Source organism: Python bivittatus, unplaced genomic scaffold (assembly GCF_059951505.1).
Source record: "Python bivittatus isolate LINGU-HERP-01145 unplaced genomic scaffold, Pbiv_v1 ctg000610_np1212, whole genome shotgun sequence".
NCBI classification, from domain to species: domain Eukaryota; kingdom Metazoa; phylum Chordata; class Lepidosauria; order Squamata; family Pythonidae; genus Python; species Python bivittatus.
In genome coordinates, this window is record NW_028277088.1 from 49,856,522 (window position 1) to 49,871,769 (window position 15,248).

General features: G+C 36.0%; 1 protein-coding gene across 3 annotated transcripts in view; it reads right to left on the minus strand.

Moving 5' to 3' along the window:
- ELMO1 (engulfment and cell motility 1) overlaps window positions 1–15,248 on the minus strand; it is a 294,812-nt gene that overhangs the window by 146,588 nt on the left and 132,976 nt on the right. For all 3 annotated transcript variants that reach the window (XM_088149982.1, XM_088149983.1, XM_088149984.1), the window contains one exon: window positions 14,460–14,591. In XM_088149982.1, the coding sequence (XP_088006108.1) occupies window positions 14,460–14,591 (132 nt within the window). The remainder of the gene's footprint in view (window positions 1–14,459; window positions 14,592–15,248) is intronic.

The window sequence follows — 15,248 nt, forward strand, 5'->3', positions numbered from 1 at the left end:
CCTAATTATCAAAACATATTCTGCCTCATTTAAAAAAAAAAAAAAAGGCCAGCAACTACTACAGCCCTCACAGACTTAATACGGGATAGCTTAAGGAAAGTGATTGACAGAATTCCCTGCCAGTAAGTGAAAAGCACCACCAATGGTTCTTCCTTGGGGAGAAATGAGATTTGACAGATAGTTAAGGTTTAGTTATCTGTCAAAACCTGGTTCCAAGATAGCTCATGGGGTGGGGGGCTGTTACCTGGTAAAGCAAGAGAGGTACTCTTGCTTTACCAGAGAAGCCCCATTCCACAGATCAAGCCCAGAGCCTGAAGCCACAGAATGCTCACCCAGACAGTACTGTTGCATCTGATCCACAAGGGAGAGAGAGAAGACCCAATCCCTTGAGCGATCAGCCTTGGGAGTGCATGAGCAAAAATCTACGTTTAAATACAGCTGTTCTCCACTTTCCATGCTAGTCAGGTGATAAGCCAGGGGGAGGGGGGCATAAGTGGATCTTCTGTTTTCTCATACCTCCCCATGCTACAGAGGTACCTTTTTGGGCTAACAAGAGAAGTGACAAGAGAAACTGTTCTGAAACCTGGACCTTGCATTGTTTCACAAGAATAGTACACCAGAATTTTTAAAAGGCTGAAAAAACAGCCCCAAACCAAAGAGTTTTCTCCTCTCTTGCCATGCACACTTCTCTTGCCGCCCCATCTCCAGGCTCAAAAGAGAAGGTTCTTAACCCAACAGGTCTCTGGGCACATGGATTCTGTCTCTCCTCCCCCCACCCCCAAAACTGACATCCCATGAGTTCCATGGAATTGAGTAGCAGGAGACTCTAATTTAAAAGAACCGGACTTTCCCACTGCCAACAGCAGAAAAGCTCTGGAAAATAGTGGTCAGGGACCAGTAGGGAGAGAGCATGGCTGCAACAGCTCCTCAAATGAGCTAATAAGAACTCAGCAGCTCCTAATCCCTGAGAGCATCATCATCAGCATTGTTGAGGGGGCACTACAGATCATTCATGTGCCAAGAGTTGTCACATGAAAAAAGAGAAAAAAACTGCTTCAACACTGGAACAGCTAAAGACAAAGGTATGATACCTCTGCAGTGGGCTGGAGATGTGAAAAAATAATGTTATGAGGATATGTTATAAGGGCATCTTTGTAGCATGGTTAATGGACACGAGGAGGAACTTTAGGTATGCAGATTCATGACAGATAATCTTGTATTATATCCAAGATGAGAAGAAATTTGGAAGAAAGGAAAGAAAAGGAAAGTCCACAAACTAACAGCATGTGGCTGCAATGTTCATTGTGTGTGTGTGTGTGTGTGTGTGTGTGTAAAGAAATCCCACTGTTCTAGAATATTATTGATTGAATTTGTACCAATGTGCTCCTGGCAAAGCTTAATAGGCACACAACAGACATTGCAAAGTACTTTTGAAATCAACACTTTGCAGCAGCTGCTCTAAAGTGGGGAAAACAAATTAACTTTTCCACAAGATGTGGAAAACAAGTGGACTATATGTAATGTTATATTAATAACTAGCCCATTCTGACTGCAAGTTGTAAACTAAATAATGGAGAAATAAATGAAACTCTCATGGACAAAGTTCTCAGTGTTGGCCTAAAGGAAATATTGTGTGTTTGTTAACTATTTCTGTGGTCCTTACAAAATGCAAAAAACCAAAACTGTTTTCCAATGCTAGTGAATTCTAGAAGGAACTGAATGTAACCTTGAAAATAGAAAAATGCAGTAGCAGAATTAAATTACACATGTTAAAAATGGAATAGAACAAGGACATCTCTATCTAATTTTCTTACCAATAATCACAATACTCAGTACCACAGTCAATCCTGATGAAGAGGAGTTGTCTCTAATAAGGTCATACAATAATCATTCTTCCATAATACCAACTATAATAAATTTAAGGGCAAAGAGCGAATACATTCAAAAAATACAGGATTGCCCAATCATGTTTTAAAGAAACACACCAGCTGGTAGAAATCACTTAAAAATCTGGATGTGGAGATCACTGAAGTAATAATCCAACTACTGAAAGTTGGTTTCCAATGCTAGTGAACTCTAGAAGGAACTGAATGTAACCTTGAAAAATGGCATAGAGTACTTTTTTCCTTTGGGAATAATTCATTCCGAACTAAGAAACAATTTGGGAATTGAGGACTGAATTTATCATCCACCCAACAATTTAAGTTTCTTATGCTGCCGTGCTGAAATCTTCTATTTAAAAAAAAATTATAAATATATGTTAAACTAATATTATTAATATTTGCTAAGGTAATATTCTATTTTTATTTAAACTAACATTCTATTTTATACTATTTGTGGAAGAAAGCTCGCTAGAACAAAGATTATAAGTACAACTTAAGAGGTGTTTGATCATTCTAGCACTGTGGCAAAAATATCCCTAACAGTTAATTGCTAGAATGATTTCAGCTCTTAATAAGTTTACAAATATGTATCTATTTGCTTCATATTAAAATCATAATCTCATTTTTTGATGAAAGTATACTTAAAAAGATGGAAAAAAATTGCTTTACATGCCATATACTTTCTAAAAATGAAGTCTACCTATGGAATACTAAAAAATATTATAAATATTATGAAATAACAAATAAATGTTTTTACTGAAAATGATAATAAAATCTTCCTCATTTAGACATCATATCTAAACTATTAAACTAAGTCTTTCTGATTAGTGATTTAAAACATGTTTTAAACTGATTTAAACCAAATCACTCCATCAGAGAGTTGAATTCAGGCCCTAAGTGGAAGAAACTTGGCACTGTGAACAAATATGATGCAGATCCAGTAATGCAAAAATTATCTTGAACTTCTGAAGTCTTACAGTATGTGCATTTAACATTAATTGAAATTACTTAATTAACTTCGATATGCATACAGTTGGGTGTGAGATTGTAGAGGGTGGCTTGTAAATCTATGGGAGCCAATATCTATTCCTGAACTAATTATATTATACTACCACCTATCTATAGGAGTTACACAGAGAGTGGAAAAGATGCTATAATCTATGAATCTTACTCAACATAATAGAATATTGCGTTGCTAAAAATGCCAATGGTGTGATAAAAGGTCAACCTAAAACTGTGATAACTTGAGGTCATTAAGCAGATCACAGTGTTTTTTGGCAGATTAAAGCTTTCCTAGATAGACTCTAGTTTAGGAACTTACATTTTCCTACCAAATACTCTCTAGTAGTCACAGCTAGAAAAATCAGTCTTCATTTCTTAAGATATTTTATATCAGCCTTTCTCAACTGGACTTCCATGGAACCCTACAGTCCCATGGGAGATTATGACTGGAAAAGAAAAAAAAACATAGTTTTTTTTCAACTTTGCCTAGCACATAGTGCTAGCACTCAGAGTGGTGGGAATTTTTACATGCTGAAACTCACCTGCCGGGTTCCCTGAGACCTGAAAATTATTTCAAGGGATCCTCCAGGGTAAAAAGGTTGAGAAAGGCTGCTTTATATAATTGACATCTGTTTTGCTAAGGCACCAAAGTAGAAGCTGTTTCTCACTAGAAAACACAGCATTGTAAGACAGCCTGCTTTCCAAATAAATTTCTATTTTTACTTTGTCAACCATGTGCTGGGTACTGTACACTTCACCACAGCAGCCATTAAAAAAAAACAAACAACAGAATAGCTTTTGGAGGTAGAAACATCTATTATCAAATGAACTACATAGGAAAGTCCTTTATTATCCAGCATACTTGTCCAGGATTTTACTTAAGAGGTTTTTTGAAAAGTAAATTATGTTATCTATTTATAATGTTTGGATGCCAGCTATCAATACAGTAACTGCATTCAGAATTTGTGTTAATTTGTTCTTTTGCTTGGCTTCTCCTTAAGGAAGAATCCTAAACAAAGCAAGAAAATTCCGTTTATGACTCATTTAGAAATGGAAGTATCTGGATAGTCTTTACTGGCAGCCCTACACAGTAGAGAACAAATTATAATAATCCAAGCAAGAAATGACTAAATCTGTCATCTAGTCAGTGACTATCTTCAGCACCTCCTATTGTGGGTATAACTGCAACTAGCATACCAGTCAAAGCTGGACATGGGCCTTTCTGGCCATGGCCTCCGCCTGCTCCTCTAGCAGAGGCCATGCCCTCCTCCCCCCATGTGTTCAAGAAAGGATAAATGAAAGCTACAACCCAACCAGAAGTAATTTTTGATATAACCAAATCCCAACCCCTCACCCATGATTTTAGTTTCTTATTTGGTGAAGGAAATCCTTTTTGCATGCCTAGAGAAGCTACTTTCCCCTTTTTGTTGCCATGACAGGTCAGGTGAGTCCAGGGTTCCTGCAGGGCCTACTGAACATCTGCACCAGCCATTCAATCAAGTGATCGCATTTGTATGTGTGGTGACAGTCATCAGGTGAGGACTTCACCTCTAGAAATGCTGGCAGTGTGCTGAGACCAACTGTGGGGGTGGACCTGGGAATGACTCCTCTGCTTCTGTAGTGTAGTGTAGCCCATGCCTCTTCATAACCCTGCTAGTGAAGAAAGTGGCTGGGGTAAACTGTTGGTACAGCCCAAGGGACTGAGGCTGATAGGTGTCAAAATTTATGAGAGAAGCTAAATGTAAGATGGGACCGTGGCAGGGGGAATCCTTTGATGGGATAGCTGGGTAGTTCTGGGGAACAGAATATATATAATATCAGTGCCAGTTATGAAGCAAGAGATTTTATGGGCAGCTTACAGGGATCACAGCGAGGTTCCATGCAGAGATTAGGGCAGCAATGAGAAAAGCCATCAATGTCTTGAAATACTGGTAAGGAGGAAGAAGGGAAAAGTAACCAGCCCAATCTCCATCCCAGCCTGGAGCCTGGTTTTTCTCTCCCTCCCACCTTTCCCTAGTTTGGGAACCATGTCACAACAAATTTTGTACTCTGGATTCTTCTCCTTAATTCCATTCTATGAAGCCAAGCATACATAATAAACCACTGAGAAATTCAGAGTGAGGATAGTTTCTGGGAAAGAACAGTTTGCTGTTTAACTGCTATCAAACTACTTTCTTCTGCTGTTGTATTGCATATTCATTGCTATTACATAATGCGTGAATACTATCTAATGTGTTAGATTTCAACCAGCAAAGTGAACCACCACTTTTAACAAGGAGGATAATGTGATCTTCTTCACACTAATGATGTCCAAACAAATTTCATCCCAGGGAGGGAGGGAAGGACTCCAATAAAGTTCAATCATATTGAAAAAATATTTAATTAAAAGTATGATTGGTTTAAACACTTAAGAAAATAGCATCCTAATCTTTCACACAACAGTGTATTTGGCTCTAAATAAAAGCTTTTATACGTTCCAGCTGTAAATAGTCAAATGATAAATAAGCACCGTTAGGGTCTGTGGAGTGGGGGGAGGTTAAGAAGATGTTTAGCAGTGCAATCACTAAGAATTAAACAACGGTTGGATCATTCTAAAACATAAAATAAAGCTCACTGCAGAGTAAATAAAAGAAATAACAAATTGCTTTGACTTAATCATTTTCAAATACAATATTGAAATCATATCCAAATCTGATGTTGTAAGTTCATGAAGAAATACTTGTCAAACTAATTTGATAGGTTGCATGACACTGTTTGAAAGAATAAAACTGGTTTTGAATAGCATCATCAAAGTGATTATTGGACATGACCAATAATGCTATTTGATTGGTGAACCACTTTTCCAATTATGACAAGGACTCAAGAATGAACTGTACCAATAAAAAGAAAGGATGTATGTTAGAATTATCAATTCCTGCTCAAGAATTACAAATGAATGAACTTGGCAAAGCTGTGTAGACATCTGGGTTAAACTAAAAGGAACAAAAACAAATACTGAAATTGGTATCTCCTATCACCTACCCAACCAAGAAGATATGGATGATGCCTTCCAAAAGGACCTTATAGATCCTTCAAAGTGGCATAAAGTCATCATGATGCGGGACTTTAATTACTCCAATATCTGTTTGGAGATAAACTCTGCTAAGCTCAATCTCTCCATGAAATTCCTGACTTCTCTAGCTGACACCTTTCTTTTTCAGAGAGATCTGCTTGACATTACTAATCAATGGCGAAGTTTTAGTTGAGTATTATTTATCTTCTACATCAACAGATCCACCACATTTAGGAAGGGACATCATTATCACTATTCCTTCTAGAATACTTCTCACTCAACCTGAATTTTGTAATGGATATTTCTTATACTAGAAGTCATTTTCACTGAAAGTTTCATCACTACTCTATCTCAGAATAAGAAAAATTATGGATACTTTAAGAATTTAGCTATTAAAGCAATGTTGCTGAAAACACCCTGCACGAATCTATGTAATTTGGCAGGCTTCATGTCCTTGTAACAACATGACATACTAGAAACTTTTTCCCAGCCTGATTTAAAAAAAAACAAAAAACCTTTCCTCTAATGTGTATATCTGTCTGTATAATTATTTTTTAATTAGAGAACTGAATTATTATATTTGAGGAAGTGCAAACATTTATGCTAAATTTGCATATTAGTTCTGGAAGTGGAAAGATTTCTATCCAATCTTAAATTTCAGGAGCAAAAAAAAGTATACATAAGTAACTATTCCCCTATTTTTTCCAAAAACAGTTCAAAGAAGGCTACAGGGAAATTTCCTTTCTAACTATCTTAGTAAGTAAGATGTTTTGCTTCCTTTCAAGCACACAGGAAAACAGCTTTACTTGTGACTTCACTGTATACAAAGGTATTTTTCAGATCAGATAGTTGAGAGTGTGAGGCTTAGTCCCATTTCACTTAGGAATGCCAATCTGCAGTGAATTCCAGTGAATTCTGGAATTTTGAATTCCAAAATGCAAAAATTCTGTTTGCATTTATCAGATGCAAACAGTTTATCTTTGCATCTGATAAACTGTTGGATAGCTAGAAGTTTAAATGGCTCTGCTGGAAATTTGCTGACCTCTAGTGGTACTCCCCAAAAATAAAGGACAAAATCAAAAGTTTATTCCCAACTAAATCATATTTCTTCTTAGAAATAAACTGAAACAAGGTGTGTTAGGCCATTTGCACATTATGAGTACCATTGCAGTAACCTTCACTTAGCAAACATATATTACTATGAATCAAATAATTCAACTTACACTTTGTCCTGGTAATAGCCCTTTTTAGAAGAGTTTATTTCCATCTTCCTTGCTACCTCATATTCAGTTCACTGCCTTTACTACAATCTGGTATAAGGAACACTGCTTAGGTTGTGTAATAATGTTCCTTAATTTTTTTTAAAAAGTTGCTAACTGATATGCCCACTCAGGATCAAAGAAGAACGCTCACTTTGAGGTACAATGGGAACAAAAATGTCAGACCAAGCCAATAATGGTGACATTAGTATTTTGTCTGTAGATAGAACCCCTTCACATAGGTTGTTTTTGCTGGCAAAATAACCACTTCCATTGAACTGAAAGCCACAGTTTAACTATACTGTAATATTTCATCCCAAGCAGGAAACCATGGTTAGGTCATTCATGTCATAATTATTACTATGGCTAGGTCATAAATACCATAATTACTACTTTCAAGAAAATATTGGCAAACAGAATCTTATGGGAATGACTGTCTACTCTTTTGGTGCTGACTCTATGATATTCCCCAAAGATAAAAAAACAAATGAATTGATAAAGAACCTATTATAACCAATCCCATAAAAAGCATCTGTTAATTTTTTGTAAAAGTTTTCCACATTTTTGTTCAATAATAGATTTTATTTGCATAACTTTGTCAGAAAGCTAAAATATAAAAATGAAGGAATTTTTCTCAGAAACTTTAATACTGTAGTCAAAGAAGCAAAGAACAGAAGGGGAAACATGAAAATAGTTTATAAAATATACTATAAAGGATACACCAAACATGAGAAAACATGAACAAAGAAAATTACAAAATATTATTCATTCAATAAGTTGATATTATTTCTGATAATGGCTCTCAGAGAAAAAGAAATCTATATGGAAAGGAGAACACAACTACGACCAGAAAAATAACCAAAATACAAAACATATGTTAGTAATCTTAAGTATCTTCTCACCTTAGTCTCTGAATTCTTAATTTTTTAAGGGTGTCCCACTTAGGGCCTTGAAATGTGGTGGGGGTATAGCAATGAAGGTTTTAATTTTTTAAAAAAATATTCAGTTTAATCCAAACAACCTTCCTAAAATCTGTTTCATGAAGTCTCTTGAATCACTGAGATTATTTTTCCTTTAGAGTGGCACAGAAAAAAAGCAGCAAAGCAGTCTTCCAATATTTACTCCACTCTGCTGAATTCTAATAAAAATAATACTAAAAGGAACAAAATGGCTCTTCTTCGCCTCTTTTCTGTTCTTCACCTCCCATGTCATTAGAAGTTGCCTGGACTTTCCTGCAGTCTTTGAAAGTAAGGGGACAATCACCATGTTCAGTCTATTTTTTCTACTACCACATTTTTCAACACTTTCTTTCCTTATTATTGCTATTACTATTCTTTCTCAATGCAACCTACACGTTGGCCCAGATGTCATATTAATATTATTCTTGCTCTCATATACTTTGCCTCCATTTAGAAAGATTCAACATATCTTAAGGTCTCCTTTCTGAAAGTTCATGTCTTGAAATAAAAGCATAAGATGTCCTAGATCTATATTTTAAGCACCTTTACACTGTGTATATGAGGGAGGAGTGGGTTTAATATTCATGTCCTTCACTGGGAAACAAGGACAGATCTGTAAATATGCGTATCAAGAAAATGAAAAACTAGGAGAGCAGCAGGTGTTAAATATTGAGAAGTGTGTGACAAATAGACAGCTTGTGTAGCACTGACAAATGAAGCTTTCCCAGATAGAACTCGCTATACTAAGAAGACCTGGGCCGCAGATTATCATGTAATGAGTCAGAACACAACATTACACCTTGGAAGTTGTTCCAAGCATAAGTGGTTCACACTTTCTGCCCCCACATATCTAGTACCCTATGCATCAGGGAGGAAACCTTTCACACCTCCATAGCGATGAAATGCCTATATTTCCTAAATGTCAATTATATTTATACTTTTAAGTTTGCCTAAAACATTCAGGGTACTTTAGCTTACAAAAAGCTTTAAGACTGTCCTGAAACAAGTGTTAGTTGACGCTAGATTATCTCTAATAGGATATACTTTAAGATGATGTATTAAAGCAATCGATCGGCCATTTATAATATTTTTTATATTGATACACTATTACATCTTCCCTATTCAAAGGCAATGCTCTCAAAACTATGTGGACATATTCCTTACAATTCAATATAACAATTCATTTGTCTGATGAAAGAGACTTTATAAATGAATTGGTCTTTAAGGGGCTACCATATTTTTAGTGCTTCCTCAGAAAACAGTAAGGAACATATTAGAAACTTTTTTGCTTTGTTTTTTAATTAATGCCTACTCTCCCAGTCAGACAAAACTTTATCATTTAAGAGCTGTGCACAGGCAATGCAAACTGGTCACAATGAGTCCTTCCCACATGATTATTTTAATTACATAAGAAATTGTTAGACACCTATGTGTAGAACAGCAGCAAATATGGCCCTGAGCTGGCAGCTTTTTCTGCAATCCACATTTAATGGGAAACTGGGCTCAACACACACACATATACACACATGGTGAAAAAAATGAAAGCAACTTGCTTATTGATGAATTTAAATAATTCTTGCCTAAAATCAGTTTGCAGGCTCAGTAAATGATCCTGGCTATGGATCACAGAATCTTGAAAATTCTGTAATTAAAAAAAAAATCACTACAGGACCCAATTATCCTTACCCAAATCTGTGGCACACAAGATATTATTTATCTATTTTCTGTATGACATAGACCAAAAATAATTTGCTGAATACTCCCACATGGCCAGAGTTTAGGGATGCTAATAATTGTAACTTCTGTAGCTGTAGTGCCAAATTTGCCTATCCCTACCATTAAGATAACCCATAAAAGTTTATGTTGCTTTCTGCATCAGATTTAGATAAAATTGATAAAATTGATTGTAAGTAGTACTCAGTTGGCTGTTACTCTCATTTTTTCCATGAGAAAGTGTTCTACTCAGACTTCATGAATTAAAGTACTTCTCTTTAAGAGAAATAAAATACTACTCCAGACAAAAATGCTTCTTTTAGAAATGTTTTCTCATGTCTTGTGAATGCTTCAAAGGGCAAACAGTCACAAAGTATGGTCAGGCTTGATAGAAAGATTGACTCAAAAGTGGCATTTACTCTTCAAGACAAGAGGTTCTGAAGAATTACTACATTTGGTTTCACTAGCTCTCACTCTTCCCCCCCCCCCTTTAAAAGCACTGTTACAGTTGCCCAAAACATAGGCCTCAAAGCACCTCTCCTATCATACTTCCTATGTATATTACGGAAAATCCCCTCCTTCAAGGCAAATATTTTTATGTTGTATGAAATAGGGACATTTATTTAACTCATACTCTTTCTCTGTTTCTTGCAGCTATACCCTGCTTTTCCTCTTGATAAATCTAAGAAAAAATGGGATTTACTAGTATTTTTTAATAATAGGTGATTTGCAGTAGATCAACAAGAATTTCTCCATCCCATTTTTTTGATAGGCTGATAATACGAAGCAAGTCTAGAGTAACCAGTATGGGCTGGTTTTTGTATGAAAATGACTGTGAGCTGAGTTCAGTTTTGGAACTAGAAGTGTATCCTGAAGCACCTGTTCCTTTATGCAAAGTGTATGTCTTTTGCATTTAGTTCTTGATGATGACTCATAAGGTTTTAGTGAAAAGCAAAGTAGATGTGAAATCTGTGAACCCACTGTAAAGAACTCAGAGAACTATAAATTAGTCATCATATGGGCAGACTCTCAGAAAAAAAGCATAAACTGCTTATTTCTTATATATGCTACATTTTGACTGACTTTATTAAGATACAATCTGGTTAATTCTATTCCAGTTCATTATAAATACCACAGGAAACCAGCAGGCCTAAGAGCTGATGAAGGCATAAATAAAATCCTCATAGAGGGTTTAAGATATAGGATGACAAAAAGCTCCCTCCATTCTCTATTATTTCAGGTATCAACTGACTAAATCAATGCCTTCCAACAAATAAATTATCTAACCTCCTTAAACTTACAAAAAGTTTAACTCAAAACTTACAAATTTAACTTTCCATTTTATTCATAAAAGCAATACACTTTTTTCCTACTTTAACCATTTTTGAATGTTATAATCTCACATATCTTCAAGTAAAAACAGCTTCAGAAAAATCAAGTTTTGAAATTTATGAACTATGTTTTCTTAGAATCATGAGACTCCGTATTTAATGGTAAAAACCACACAATGAAAATTAAAACACCCTCCTCCCCTATAATTTGGACTCTTATAGATATGATTTAAGAAGGCTGAAATCAAACAAATTATTTCTTCCAAAAAATGAGTGCCAAGCTTCTCACAGCAAACACCAAAACTGGAGGCAGGTGCAGGCAGGCATTCAAAGACACAAGTCTCTGTGATAAGCTTATGGGAAAACTAATGACGCCTTTATGAGAGAATTCCAGTGACTGCTATACAAGTCCTATGAATAGTAAATTCAGTGCTGAAATTCTTGCACCTTTTTTCCCCTGTTGAAATAATTTTTTTGATGGGAGAGATGGATTCCACCTATCTCTTGTTACAGTCTGGTTTCAGGTTGTTTGCTTCCAAACTTACCAGACTTAGCTCTCAAAATGAGAATAAAAATATTAACCTATCCTTCCCTCCATATGCATCAGGGATGAAATAGCATGGTTTATCCAATTGGCTCAATTTAGGATCAACCACTATTCAACTCTTCCTCCCTCATTCTGGTCATATTATCTCATTATTAAATGTTTGCAAAAAACATTTTGTTTTCCATCTGTTGACTATTGTTTTCTATTATGTATGGATCTATAGAGAGCGCCAGTTTGGTGTAGCAGTTAAGGCATCAGGCTAGAAACTGGGAGACTGTGAATTCTAGTCCCGCCTTAGGCATGAAGCCGGATGGGTGACCTTGGGCCAGTAACTTTCAGCCCTAGGAAGGAGGCAATGGCAGACCACTACTGAAAATCTTTGCCAAGGAAACTGCAGGGACTAGTCCAGGCAGTTGCCAGGAGTCAAAAACTGACTTGAAGGCACAAAATAAAAATAAAAATGAATGTATATACTGTACATACACATGCACACATACACAAATTAAATAGTATGGCTTACTGGTTTTTAACCTTTGCAAAATGCCAGAAAGCTTTAGGTCTAATGAGTTACACCTGAGCTCATCCTTAATTAACAGTTTTCCCACTTGCCTATGCAAATGGAACATTACTAAACCCACAGTCATTCTTCATGCATATGAGAAAAGCACCTGAAATATTGTCTATCTGTATCTGGCTTGCTTACTTCCAGATCGTTTCCTCGCACCCTAAGCAGGCAGAACAAGTCCACTTCAGCCTCAATACATTTATTTAGTAAAATGCCATTCTCTTGGCATTGATAATTGAAGATATTTGCAAAATTATTGTAAAACAGAATAAGCCTAAAAGGTTTAACATGAGATAAGAACTAAAAGCATTATAACATTTTTTAAAAGATATCTTTCTCCACTTTAATAAGTTATCCATTTAAAAATGGATTAGAAGCTTAAAACACATCAGCCAAAGCTGTATTTTGTGTGACCTCTGCACTCAGCTGACTCAATGTTCAGTGAGGAGGTTTCAAGTCTAAAGTTTTGGCAGAAAAATGTGCAAGAATTTACATATTTCATCTTAGGGGAAGATCTCAGCCTTTTCCTCCTGGTGAAGGAGAGATAACTGAACTATTACCTAGTAGCATTTCTTTATAATGCCCAAATGTATTACAAGAGTGGCCCTGAACATAGTGCACTCTCCATCACAAGTGACTCAACTGATGGAAAGAGGAAATATACATCACTAACCAGTTCTGCAATAGAAGCAGTAAACCACAACCTCAGAACTTGTACTGGCAGGAATGTATAGAACTCATCACAAAAAGCAGCAAGCAATAGTCCAGCACATTTAATTATGTGCACTTAACCAGCAAAAACCCTCAATGACAGGTAATTATTGTGCATTTTTCCACATTCATAGAAATATACAGATAGCCCAGAAACATCCCTAGACATGGAGAGAAAAATGAGCAATGACTGGCTGCAAAGACAGTTCAAATGTAAATTGTATAAACTTGAAATAAGCTGAAACACTACTCTGTCTCTAGAAAAGTTCACAATATCATGATCCCATTATGTTTACCCAGAACAAATTCTGCAAGTTCTAGAGGGCTTACTTCCCAGGATTGCAGCTGGTATACAAGCCTTACTTTAATTCTGTTTTGTTTATAAATGTTTGTAAATCTAAACAAAACAAATTTTAATAACAATCCACTTTAGCAGCATTCTTTAATTCCTCTTCTCATAAATGAATATTCTATTGCCAAAGAATTGACATCTTTTACACAAGGACTGCCTCTTAATTTTAACAGGAAACAAATGAATAAGAGATTTGACCACATATACATGCAGTTTGTATACCAAGAGTTCTTGGCAAGAAACTCTTGATTGACTTAATGTGTCAGTAAATACTAGCCATACCATATGCCAAAAACAGAGAATCTGGAGGACTACCAAGAACTTGTTTAAATAAATATTTTGAGACCATGATGAACTCTAGAATATTGCTTAATATTTCTGTTAGTCCATGATGGCCCCAGCTTTTCAGGGGCCTGGAGAGATGGCAAGGGGAGTTAATACCAACTGTGGCCTGAGCTATGACAATTCTAGGTCACCCAAAATGACCCAAAGGGCCAGATGCAGTCTGTAAGCCAGGAGTCCCTTGGTATAAACGATAATATGGGGGGGGGGGGAGAACTGTTAGCTAGGCTAAGCTAGACAGGCCATTGTAACTGGCAAGATTTGATTTGGAATTTACTGTTAACTTGAGCCTAACTTCTGTTTCTAATTAGATATTCCATTAGGAAAAAATGTTATAAAGAATGAGTTATAAACTGTTGTGCAATACAGCTGAGTAGGAGGTTAAATAATAGGAGTGGGCATTCACCTGCATACCCCAGTGAAGAAACGGGTAGCATGTGTCTTTGTATAGGCGTTCTGATCATACTCATGCACACATTTCCTAAAATCAAAGACATGTGAAACATTTGCAGTGTCCATAGATATCCTGATGCAGAAAACTCCAGAAAATAAAGGATAGATTTTGCCCTTCCTTACACACGGAATAACATATTGGAATAAGTAATAGCCTGGATAAATTGAGTCAAAATAAGGGAAACAGCCAAGAATGTAGACTGAATGTGACCACTGTCATCTATGCTACATGATATGGTCACTAAAACAAAACCAATTAGAATGATAGTATGATAAATGTGAATACTTACAATAAACCCAAGTTTTTTGTAATCACGGGTATACATGGATTTACGCTTCTCAACATTACCACTACTGCTGTTGGGTTCAGATTCTACATCAAAAGCAATTCTTCGGAGTTCAAATATGATATCCCTCTGGGCCTGATGGTTTTTTAAAGAGATTTTTAAATTAAAATCTTTAAAATAAACATGTTTAAAAGCATGTAAAAGTAACATCAGCAGCTTTTCTTAATGTAATTGTTATTTGATAAGGGATAAGACTTGGGTTATTCTGCAACTGTGTCATAATATATACGTTCAAGTCATGAAAACTAAATATTTCTGATTAGAGGCAGAATAGGCATAGCAAACTACTATATTTTTGGATGGGGGCAGAGATTATAAAACTTGAATGGAAGGTGGAGCAAGTGGGGCAAATGACACATGCACGTAGTGCAATTTATGTACTTATATCAGAGATTATGACACAACTGATACAAATTAAATAATTGTGTCATTTGTATGATGATGTTATGATGATGCACATGTCATCATTTTGACATCATTGCAGCTTGTAATGTACCACACAGGTATGCATAACATGTATTTCTCTCCTTGCTTCTAACAACAGCCAACCCAATCCTGATGACTCCTTCAAGCTGTGACCATCATACCAGTGGCCATTCTGTTATGGATTATAGAACTGAAATTCAAAATATCTTCTTCAGGATACCAGACTAGGGAAGACTGCATTTATGTCACTCTACCAACTTTTCTCAGGCAGATAGATGGGTTCAGTTTCTAAAGCTTCTGAAAAGC